The 12377-nt window shown below is 34.9% G+C and overlaps 1 protein-coding gene across 1 annotated transcript; it reads left to right on the top strand.

The window, feature by feature from the left end:
- The first annotated feature begins 6486 nt into the window (after positions 1 to 6486).
- On the top strand, positions 6487 to 12168 carry DGL1 (dolichyl-diphosphooligosaccharide-protein glycosyltransferase 48kDa subunit family protein). Its single transcript, XM_086253407.1, has 13 exons — positions 6487 to 6848; positions 7133 to 7269; positions 8072 to 8197; positions 8756 to 8809; positions 8964 to 9077; positions 9710 to 9765; positions 9853 to 9894; positions 10118 to 10193; positions 10410 to 10481; positions 10577 to 10702; positions 10770 to 10874; positions 11420 to 11503; positions 11941 to 12168. Exons 1-13 carry the CDS (start codon positions 6581 to 6583, stop codon positions 11986 to 11988), a joined length of 1308 nt encoding a protein of 435 aa, XP_086109533.1. The 5' UTR covers positions 6487 to 6580; the 3' UTR covers positions 11989 to 12168.
- The last annotated feature ends 209 nt before the right edge of the window (positions 12169 to 12377 follow it).

The following is a 12377-nucleotide window of genomic DNA, read 5'->3' as shown; positions in this document are numbered from 1 at the left end:
GTTTTAGTGTGTTAAACTGTTAACCAATAGCCCAGTGCCACGTAAGCAATGAAGGGTAGATTTGTCATTGGCAGGCGTAGGCCTTATTTTTTTGTCTTTTTTGTGGTAAGAAGGGCGTAGGCCTTATTTTATAGGGACGCTGAACTTTCGATAAGCCAAAATAGGAGTTACAGCAAGGTCACTGTGCAATACATCCCCAGTTCCCCACTAATCAATTTCACTAAACAAAATAAATACCTAGTGTTTGAGAACAAAGCAAGGTAACATGTGCACTATCATTGCTCTCACGTGGCTTGAAAACAACTTTCCCCACAGTTACCTGCATTAGATTATTAGAAGGCGTCTAAAGTCTAAACCCTAGGACACACAAAAACTTCGTAACCGAAGAGATGAACACATAGGACACAAACCCTAGTCAGCTAGTCTCCAATTTTTCACCTCAAGCACAATCTTCAAATTTGTACTTTGAGCATTAATAGGTCTTTCTTTGAGCTACTCAACTTTACATGTTATGCATCTTCGAAATTATAGGCTATGAAACAACTTATTGAGATTTACATATTTCGGTCATTCATATTGCACTGTGTCCCAACTTAACTTTGTTGTAAGTGTTTCATTAAAACACTTATTAATAAACAATTACTTATTTAACATAAAAAAATTATATTTGATCTACATAATTTCTAACAATTGACAAATTGAACTTCATATTGTATGGCCATAAAGTTTTGTGGGTAGGACAAGGATGCCTATTAAAACATGCTTTTGATAGGGCACCCTTAGTTCACCTTCATTATCCTAGCAGGTGACCCCTCACACTTGAAAAAATCATTTGCTCATTAATTGCTCCATCAACATTGAACAATTTCCTTTATCCCAAAGGAAGCACCTCACACTTGCAAGCAAAAGATGATTGTCCTTTATGTAGGTTAAGGGTGAGTACAGTACTAGTTGGTCTGGTTTTTGTCCAAAATTACAAACTGAACCAATCTAATTAATTTAGATTTTTCTGAACCAAAAATGACCAAATCATATGCTTAACCCATCCAAAACATTGGTTTGAGAGGTTTATGTAGGGAGGACGAATAATTAAACAAAGAACAATATGATTGAGAAAGATGAAGATGAATGAGAGAAAAACATCAAGAAAATAAGAAGCTGGAGATGATAAGTTAGGAAGAGAGAAAATAGATGGATGCATCGACTAGAGGGAGATTGAGATTGAGAGAGGAAGGAAAGGGATGGGAGAATTGGAGGAAATGTACATGCAATAGGTATAATAAATAATTATATTTAGTTTGATATAATTTCAGCGGTTTACAATTCATTCAAATGATTGCTCACTGAATTATAATAACGATTTGAATCGGTTTATTAACTGATAATTCTTTTTTATGTATAAAACCAAACCAAATTGCCCCAAATGATTTGGTTTGGTTGGCTTTATATTATCGATTTTTATCGATTACATGCTCATCCCTAATGTTGGTGTACTAATGCTTGTTTGTAATTCTCATGAAAATCATGGACTCTTTGATATGTGATCGAGGTTGAGGTGATGAATGATAAAATTTGTTGATTTATTACTATTTCAAAAAATGTAAGCTTGTTAAGATGTGGGCTAACAATTGTTTTATACTTTTATATTAATTCTCCTCATATGTGGGTCGTTTTCCACCATAAGAGTACGACATGTGAAATTCAGATTGAATTGAAAATATTTTTAGGTATCACCGTTTGACCTACAAGCTTGAAGCCCGATACAAGCCTACCTAACCTAGCGAGCCAAAACATAGCTCCATTTGAGATACTAAGCAGCTCGGTGAGCTCTAGGCGACCCAATCCGGCCTAACATGTCTAGAAATAAGCCCAATTGTACAAATTTTTATATACTATATGTTAGATGTATGCCCTAAAAGCTAATTTATAATTGGAGTTTTAGGGATTAATTAAATAAATATACAAAATGGCAAGGTTTATTTTATGTATTCATATATCAATCAATGTATGTGATATACTAAACTAATACATAAAATGTCAATGAATATTAAGATAAAGAGAGAGTATTATAGATATTAGAATATGTGAGACCTTTACTCCTTAGAAAGTACACGAGTGAGTCCGCATAAGGTTTTGACTTTCAAGTTTGTTCTTTCACTTTCTTGTGAGTTTGAGAAAGAGCAGAAAAGATAGCAGAGCCACACATAGGGCAGCCGACCATACTAGAGAGATAAGAGATTTGATTGAGAGCTAGAACTCTTGATCATCTCTCTCATCTACCTTGCTTAGATCACATCCTTGTGGACTTTACTTAGAGGCACGACTCTTGTGGTGCTAAAGGTGAATCATAAGGTAGAAAGAAGCCACCATAGATAAGCATAGCTCCTTGATGAACAAAAGAAGGCATGTCTTTATTATTGTTCATGTTTTGAATTCCATATATGCATGTGATCGTATCATAGGTTATGGGTTTGATAAGAAAAATTTTAATTGTTACTTTCAGCTGCATTTTCTATAATATATAATATTATAATCATTCTCATGCTAGTATTTCCAACACTATAAACATATTTAAGCCCAAAAATTAAGTTCAACTAGGCTAGCCTAGCTTATAGGTGTCAAATGGGTTAAGCTAATACGTACATGCACCGTATGAGCACAACACGATTAAACTAGGACGACACGATTAAAATGAGCACAAAATGGGTCGGGACAACAAGAGCACAAACCAAGTGAATAGGCCGGGCCTGGCCGAAATTTTCAATCCATTAGGCACAACATGACACGAGCATAACACATGCTAAGAACAATACGAGCACGAGCACGAACACGAAATGAGCCTGAACTAGGCATGCCTCATTTAACATTATATTTTGCTTATATTAAAAAAAGAAAAAAACTTTCCAATAAGTAAATTCAACTCTTCAAGAATAAACCTATTAATGTTTAATTATAAGAAAGAAAAAATAACATAAGATAACTAAAAAAATAATAATAATAATAAAGGATCGTTTGAGCAAGACACGATGATGACCCCTAGTTTTCTTGCAATTGAAGGGATTTGAACTTAGAATCTCTCACTTTGATATCATGATATAGTTTGTTAGTTTACCATTATTCTAAAGAGCTTGAGATATTAGAATGTGGACCAACAATTGTTTTACCACTTTATCATATCCCCGGTCTCTCCCTATCATTAGAGCCCAAAATGTGCACACAACTTAAATGGAATGGTTTTGGTACAATTGTAGGGATTCAAACTTAGGATCTAGATGAGATTGACCATGAAAAACGTTACTCCACTCGCTCCATAGAATCCAACAAAGGAAAGCAAACAATTGAACTTCTTCATGTTAGCTAGCTTGATATACATTGTTGACTCATTTTCTAACAGTTTAAGTTTTTTAGGTCTTGTGTTTGTTTAACATGGTATTGGCGTTCTGGTTCCGGCCACAAGGTCTTGGGTTTAAAAGTTTGAACCTTCATGCTCACTTATCATTTATCATAACCAGTAAAATGAGGATACTCTTCCTATTTACATATGTTTGTCTCTCCACGTGAAAGATGAGGTTGCTTGTGAGGTATACATGGCAACCACTGTGTCTGATTTGATTTATAAAAAAATTTACAAAAGAAAAAATGGTACAACTTTCCCGAGTTCTATTTTGTCTACTTGCAAGGTTAGTTATAGAAGTGGGCATGGTAACCATCTTTTCAAGTGACAATGACATAAGCCTATTCACCATTCTCATCAATATATATATATATATATACATTTTGTATATTCCAAGTGTGCAAATAAGCATGTCATTGAACAAGTTTATATTCTAATTAATGATTGAATTGGGATGACGCAAACTCCTAATTAGACATGGTTTTTTTTCATGTATACTAGATTACTAGGTAGCCCACCCAATGGATAATTATTTTGGCTTGGCTAGCTTTATGCATTGGTTTTGTCGCTTAAATGCCCACTCCTAATGTTGGTTTGCTAATGCTTGTTTGTATTCCTTGAGAAAATTAGGGACTCTTTGATATGTGAGTTAGGTTGGGGTAATGAGTGATAAAATTTGTTGATTTACCACTATTTCCAAATACATAAGCTGTTAAAATGTGGGCTAACAATTGATTTATACTTTTAATATTAATTCCTTCACAAATGGGTCGTTCTCTACCATAGAATCCCTTTACATGGGAAATTCAACTTAAATTAAGAATATTTTTTAGGTATCATCATTTGCCTTATAAGGTTGAAGCTAGATACAGGCCTGCCCAACCTAGTAAGCCAAAACCTTGCTTGGCTTGACCCAATTGAGCTTGAGGCGATCCAACCTGTCCAGGCCCGCCTCGAGCCCACCCAAATATATATTATTAATTTATACATATAATTTATAATGGCACAAGTTTTTATATACTATAAACATATTTAAGCCCATAAAGAAGCCCAATTGGGCTAGTGCAGCTTAGCGGTGTTAAATGGGTGGGGCCAACACAAGCATGGCAAGTGCACAACATAATTAAAATGAGCAAGGCACGTACGACACGAAACATGTCGAGCTGATACGACACAAAACAAGTAAATGGGTCAAGTCGGACCAAAATTTTTAGCCCACCAAGCACGACATAAGCCAATTAGTATGATACAAACACAAACACGAAATTGGCCCAATAGGCACGACTCATTTAATATTTTCCTTTTCTTTTTAAAAGGATTTCAACAAGAAAACTGAAATTTTCCAAGTAAAAATATGGTAATATTTAATTATAAGTAAAAAAACATAACATAAGATAAGTTTCCAACTTTGAAATAAAAAAAATAAATAAAAAAAGAGCTTGTTTAAGCACAATACGAACACGACACAGGTGCGAATGAGTTGTGGGTCATGCCTAACCTAGGTCTTAACTATCTAGGACAACAAGAGTATAACACGAATATTAAATGGGTCAACATAAGCACAACACGAAGCACAAATAGACCAAGATTCAGTGGGTTAAGCCGACATGACATGGCCCGTTTGACACCATTGGTCTAGCTTGGCCTTTTTGGGCGAGCAGCACGGTTTCGAAGCCCGACTAAGCCTTATCCACGCCCATCCAGAACCTGATAATTTCAGGCCCGACATAGCGATGACTCCTAGCTAATTTCTTGCTATTGTATGATTCAAACTTAGAATTTCCCACTTTGATATCATGATATAGTTGCTACTTTACCATTAATCTTAAAAGTTTAAACTATTAGGATGTGGGCCAACAATTGTTTTATAATTTAACATACTCCCTCACATATGGGTTCCTTTCCACCATTATAGCCTAAAATGTGAAATTCAACTTAAATGGAAGGTTTTTGTTGCAATTGTAGGGATACAAACTTTGGATCTAAATGAGATTGACCATGCAAAACGTTGCTCCACTTACATCATAGAATCCAACAAAAGAAAAAAAACAACCGAACTTCTTCATCGTAGTTAACTGATATACAAAGTTTACTCACTTTCTAACAATTTAAGTTTTTGAGGTCTAGTGGTTGTTTTCTTTTTATATGGGGTAGGAGAAGTCAAATTTGGGACTTCTTCCAACATTGTGAAGAGAAATACCACTAGATCAATAGCTAGTTGGTGAGGTCTAGTGGTTGTTTAACATGACATCGACGCGCTGGTTTCAGAGGGTCTCGGGTTTAAAAGTTTGAACCATCTTCCCCACTTATCATGTTAACCAGTAGGTTGGTATGAGCTTACTATTTACATATGTTTGTCTCTCCTTATGAAAGATGAAGCTACAAATAAGGTAGACTATTTGGTAGATTTATTACATGTATCGTTTTCATATTGATCATATGTTTTGTGAATTAAGTTCTTTTTATTGAATCAAACATATCACTCATACATTTCTCTTAAAATAAAAATTCACTTCGATCATGATGTTAACAAAATCATAAAAATAAGGGTCCTTTAATTAAAAGCTCAAAATGAGAAAATTTTTTTAAGCCAAACCCCAGTCGGTCTAAAACTTAAATAAAAACTCAAACTGTCCACTGAGTGCTTGGTGGGCATTACCTAACGCTCGGTGCTTGCAGATGCAACCCACATTTGCAGGCTAACCTACATTCGCAAGAAAAAAAATGCATCTGCAAGCAAAAAAAATGCATCTGTAAGCACTGAGCGCTCTGTACTATAAATAGAGCGCTTGCCTTGCCGAGCCTTCAGTGGCCTGTTGAGCGCTCGATAATGTAGTTTTCCTGCTTCACATCTGCCTACATGGATATAGTGAGCTGAAACTTAATTTTTTATTTAGTTGAGTTTTTAGTTAAAAATATTTCAAAAACTGAGTTTATGAATAATTTATTATAAAAATAATTTTTAAGTTCTCCATTTGTCCTTAATTCTAGTTGTTTATATTGTGTTAGTGAGTCTTGTACTTGTGTCATATAAGTTTGTAAGAAAAAAAAAAAAAATTAATAGCCTTTTTTTATTTATGAAAAGTCACCCAACCCGTCCACAGTGCCACAGTCCACACTAGTTTTCGATCTGAGCCAAAGCCGAGTAGCAGTCCTCGCAGTCTCTCTGTGCCTACTGCGTCCACCATGATGAAGCTCGTCCTCACCTTCGTAGCCCTAACCCTTCTTCCATTTCTCACCCACTCCTTCTCGCCCGACCACCCAACCGATCGCCGAGTCCTCGTCTTGCTCGACGACCTCGCCATCAAATCCTCGCACTCCTTGTTCTTCAAGTCCCTCCAATCTCGAGGCTTCGAGCTCGATTTCAAGCTCGCTGATGATCCCAAGATCGGTTTGCAGAGATACGGCCAGTATTTATACGACGCCTTGGTTCTCTTTTCTCCAACGGTCGATCGTAAGTCTCTCTCTTTGCAAATGCTTCGTTGGGTTAATGATTTGGAGTAAAATGCTTGTTTGGGTTCTGAGAAAATTGTGGAAAAATGATAACTTTAATCAGTTGATATGGTTTTGTGTAAGTCTTAGTTGACTAGGGGTTTTGGTTTTCTCATAGGTCTAAAATGTTGAAGTTTGAATATTTAATATTAACTTATGTTAACATGGAATTCCCAATTGTTACAATACATGAATTTGGGGATTCCGAGAAACTTTATTTATAATGCTATTTATCATGTAATACAGGTTTTGGTGGATCCATTGACCTAGCTGCTATACTGGATTTTGTGGATACGGGTCATGATTTGATTATTACAGCTGATGCTAATGCATCTGATTTGATCCGACAAATTTCTGTTGAGTGCGGAGTTGATTTTGATGAGGTTGGTATAAGCCTCTAAACATTTGCATTGGTTACTATATGAATTATTTGTTTTCTATCTTTTCTTACTTTCTCTTTTTTTCTAGAATTTCCTTTTAGTTGTTCTGTCCAGTATGCATGCATTGCTTCATGTCTCATGATATGTACTTCTGTTGAAGCATCAAATTTTATTTGCAATGAAATTTACTTTGATTCTAATCCAAAATGTAAATCAAAACGGTTTAAATTAAATTATAAAAATTCAATAATAGCTGCCGCGTCTTCGTCAGATTGTGTTATCAAACATGATCACATTTGAGTTCTTTACGAACAACTTCTGATCTTTCTAGAGTGTGTATTTGGTGCTGCTTCCATAATGACAGCAAGAATAACATCACTAATATGAGCATGTAGTCAATTACTAGCTTCTATGATTTGAGTACACACCATTTCTCATGCCGCCCTGTCTTACACTACACTCATATGACTTTGATGTTGTATCATGTCATTTTTTTATCTGCTTATATGATGCAAATCGAATTATAAAAGGAAAAGAATGCTGTTTGTCAAAGAAAAAAAAAACTCACTTGTACTATATTCCTATCCTGAAAAAATGAATTTGTATAGGCATTTTGGATGCCACTGTTGAAATAGCCGTTTTGGCTATAAGTTCTGTTACTTCTCTCGTTTCATAAAGTATTCTACAGGGTTTAGTGACACCCAATATTTATCTCCTTCCCTCGAACTCATACATGTTTCTCTAGGTCTTATCTTTTCATCCAGCGTTTTAAGCTTGATTAATGAATTAATGTATTTGGGTACAGGACGCTGCGGCTATGGTCATAGATCACACAAGCTATGCAGTTTCAGACACTGAAGGAGATCATACATTGATAGCTAGTGAAGATTTCATTAAGTCTGACATAATTTTGGGAAGCAAGAAAATTGAGGCAAGCGCTATTCCTGACGATGTTCATAATGGTTATCCATTTAAATTATGTAAAAATTTTGCACATATGTATTCAATTGGTAGTATTTACAGAATATTGTTTCTAGCTAACTTGATTTCTTTATGAAATGTTCTGAATTTCTGCTTGTTCTTTTTCCTTTTCTTCTACAGGGAAATAATTTTTTTCTTTCATTGTTTCCAACTCACTTAATTTCCTGTATGAAGTGTCTTGAATTTCTACTTGTTCTTTTAAAAAAAAATTATATGGGAAATGGTCTCGAACTCTACTAAATTTCTAAACTTGTTTTTTATTTTATGCTTTCGCTCAATTATGTGCTTACTGGCCTGGCCACCTTTAGGTCATGACTTTTTTTTCTCAAGTCATTCATCATTTATGTCCTTGTATCCAATAATAATTTATGCCAATTTTTTGAGCATTTGTAAGTATAGAGGCAGTGGTTGCAATTAGAGGCAAAGTTCAATGCACACAATTAGTAAATGGCAGTGAAAATTATAGCCTTAGTCTCTGATATTGTTTCCTTCGGTGATTCTGCCACAGGCTCCTGTACTTTTCCAGGGGATTGGCCATACAGTTAATTCTGAAAATAGCCTGGTAAGATTTTTCAATTTTTTTATTTTTATGCATTGTAACAACTAAGAGAATGAACCTTTGTTCTAATTAAAGTTATTCAACTATGATCGTTTAGTTTTGCTTTTTCTATACTTTTAACCCACACCTTTGCATGTTGATATATGCATCATTTTAGGTTCTGAAAGTTCTGTCAGCTTCACCTTCAGCATATTCTGCTAACCCCAAGAGCAAGCTGTCAACTCCTCCATCGCTCACTGGATCTGCTATATCTTTAGTCTCAGTTGTGCAAGTATGTTGACTTTACTGCCTGTTTCCTCTCTTATTTTGCTACATCACGCTGCCGATTACTTTTGTAATACTCATATGGTTTCCCTTGTTTATGAGTTGATTTATGCTTTATTTTAGAAAAGTCATTTTGGTGTGAAGAGGAAATGATATTGAAGATATTGTGAAAAGTTACAACTTATTATTTGCTTCATTATATTTTCTTGTTAAACATGAGAATACCTCTCTCTCTCTCTTTCCTTTTTTTTTTCCCTGGAAGGGAAGCATGGGAGTAATTTCAATTACAGAACTACTTCCAGCAAACAGTATAGAGAATCCAACTTTTTTCTCATAACCGCTTCAATTATTTTCTGCATTCTCTTTTGCCTCTGAGGCCAGTGACTTTTCTCTAAATACCGTAGCTATTGGAAATGGACCTTACTGTCTGATCTTCACTGTCAAGATGTGGCTCTATAATGTCTAGTTCCAAATGTATAATTTCATAAAAGATACTAAATTAGTGAATACTTGAGTGGATATATCTGTAAATGAAGTATATTTCCTTTGATGCCTTTTAGTGGATGAATGTAAGTGCATTTATTGTACCATTATATTTTCTCCAACAGTTTTCTTGTGTTCTTGTTTATTTTGTTTTAGGCAAGAAACAATGCTCGGGTTTTGATCTCTGGTTCATTAAGCATGTTCAGTGACCGGTATGTGAAGGTTCCAGCTAAATGAGGTTCCCTTATTTTATGTTCATTTTGAGTCTTTTGGCTGACAAAATTTGGTTGTCTTTTCAGATTTTTCAGATCTGGGGTGCAGAAGGCTGGGAGCCCAAAGAAGTGAGTGATTCTACGAATAGACAATTTAGACACAGTAGAAATATGCATACTGGAGAAAGGATCACAAGCATATATATAAGATATAAATGTAGCTGTACAAAATGCCTACTTTTTATGGATAACTTGTGCATTTTTGAATGAGTGTATTGGTATATCTCTTAATACCGCATAAAAGTTTTCATTGGAGGAAGAATTTAATAAGAAACTTACTTTGTGATAACAGGCATGAGAAATCGGCCAATGAGCAGTTTCTGACAGAACTTAGTAAATGGGTTTTTCACGAAAGAGGTCATCTCAAGGTGAGGCAAAAGTTGTCTTGTAGTCAGGATATTATAAGTTTATTTAATGAAGGCTTGAATAGAAGTAAAAATGAAAAATGGATGAAAGTAAGAGATATTAGATGTGGCCTGTTGATTGGAGGATTAACTCATCTAATGGCTTCATTTTTGCCATCGGTAAGTATTATTTGGGCTTTGCTGGATGCTCACCTTATTAAAACATGTTTTTATCTGTAGGCTGTGAATGTAAGACACCACAAAGTTGGGGAAGCAGATGAACCTGCAATTTACAGGATCAACGATGACTTGGTAATTTTTGCTTATGGTGTTGATAATATTCCCCCAAAAAAAAAAAAGCAAACAAGTAAAGTTTTTAGCATCTGACACTTTAATCACAATTGAAGGAATATTCTGTCGAGATTTATGAATGGCATGGAAACAGTTGGGAACCATATGTTGCTGATGACGTTCAAGTGCAGTTTTACATGATGAGTCCCTATGTTCTGAAAACCTTATCGACTGATCAGAAGGTAATGCACGGCATTTTACTGCAGACTTTCTGTAAACACCCTTTCTTAAAATTATTTTGTATTGCAGGGTCGTTTTTTTACAGCATTTAAGGTTCCAGATGTTTATGGGGTTTTCCAGTTCAAGGTTGAGTACCATAGGCTTGGCTACACAGGTTTATCTCTAGCAAAGCAGGTAAGAAATGTTAGATTGTGTTGATGTATCTTGTAACTTGTTAAGAGAAGATGCTGCACATAGAAACTTTTATCTATGTTTACCCTTCAGCGCAATGGATGCCTTCATAGGCTTCAGAAGTAAATTGAACATTCATACTACAGTCTTGAAGCTTCATAAGTTATTGAAAATATATATTTTGACTATAAATAATATTTGAATCAAGTACTTTTGAAAAGAATAACATTTGAATTCGTTCAAATATTCAAAGTACTCAACTTCAGGATTCTTTAAATTTGAGTTTTCCACCATTTTTCTCACAGAATTAAACAGTGCAATTAGTATAGGTATTTGAATGGGGAGAAAAGAAAAAAAAAGAATATAATTATTGTAGCATCTACCATAGAACAACCAGCCACCTATGTTTTATACCATAGCATCATTACTCAGACCAATTATGCTACTTTTAAACTATCTTGCATTGTGTGTGAGAGTCAGGTTTTCTGGCTTAGATTATTGCTCCTTTATCCACTGCCTGAATGAAAAACTTATATATTAAATTGCAGATTCCTGTTCAACCATTTAGACACAATGAATACGAAAGATTTATACCAGCAGCTTATCCCTATTATGGAGCAGCATTTTCTATGGTAACTCTCTTTTCTCTCCGGAATTGGTTTCCATTATATGTCATAATAGAGATACAACGAGCTTCTTAGATTGGAACCCGGATTGCGGGATCCCTTGCCATTCAAACTTGGCTTGTTTATTTTTTTACTATATTTTATCTTGTATACATTTTTGCCCTGTAATGTTGTCCAACTCTCTTTTGATGGTCTGAAGAGCATCTCCCGTCTTGGCCCTGTCATTAGTGTCGGTCTAGCATTCTTTCAATTCACACTGATCTCAAGCTTCACTCCTAAGAACTATCCATGTTCGAAGTTTTCCATGACAAAGGAAATAAGCCCAGGATTCTCATATATTGGTGTCATAAGCTATATTGTCATAAATTATTGAGTATGATATTAGCTTTCTTAAAAATTTACTTGAACTATTCTGATAACATAATATTTGGATTATGATGCAGATGACAGGCTTCTTCATCTTCACAGTTGTCCACCTTTACAACAAGTAGCTGTAGAACAATTGTAGGGGAAAGACATATACTGCTGGGATTAAGAGCTTAGCTTTCATAACGAAAATTTTGATTAGGAAACAGCATTACGCAGACAATTTTTATTTTATGGACGCATTATGTCATTAAGTGGTTGAATTAAATGTCACTGCTATAATCATCCCATGCTTTTTTTGAGTTTTTGTTAATCCAGTTAATAGACACCATCATCCTCCCCTCTAAAAGTTGCCTATGTAAAACTGCATTCCCCTTTAAATTACTGGGTTTGAAAGAGAGAGAATATCCTATTTGCCAAAAGAAGGGGCATATTCGAAGACCTGCATTAATATAGTTGTGAAATTCGAAAAAATTGGTTAATTAATTTTGATTTAACTATAGCAGGTATGTCA

Source organism: Dryas octopetala, chromosome 8 (genome assembly GCF_963921425.1).
Source record: "Dryas octopetala chromosome 8, drDryOcto1.1, whole genome shotgun sequence".
Classification (NCBI taxonomy): domain Eukaryota; kingdom Viridiplantae; phylum Streptophyta; class Magnoliopsida; order Rosales; family Rosaceae; genus Dryas; species Dryas octopetala.
The sequence above is the reverse complement of the archived record's forward strand: the minus strand, read 5'-3'. Positions and strand labels throughout refer to the sequence as shown.

Bases quoted from the DNA above. Each gene is read 5' to 3' on its own strand.
- DGL1 (XM_086253407.1), top strand. From the start codon at position 6,581: ATGATGAAGCTCGTCCTCACCTTCGTAGCCCTAACCCTTCTTCCATTT. The intron at 7,270-8,071 runs GTTGGTATAAGC...ATTTGGGTACAG, and splicing joins GCGGAGTTGATTTTGATGAG to GACGCTGCGGCTATGGTCAT. The intron at 11,504-11,940 runs GTAACTCTCTTT...ATTATGATGCAG, and splicing joins ATGGAGCAGCATTTTCTATG to ATGACAGGCTTCTTCATCTT.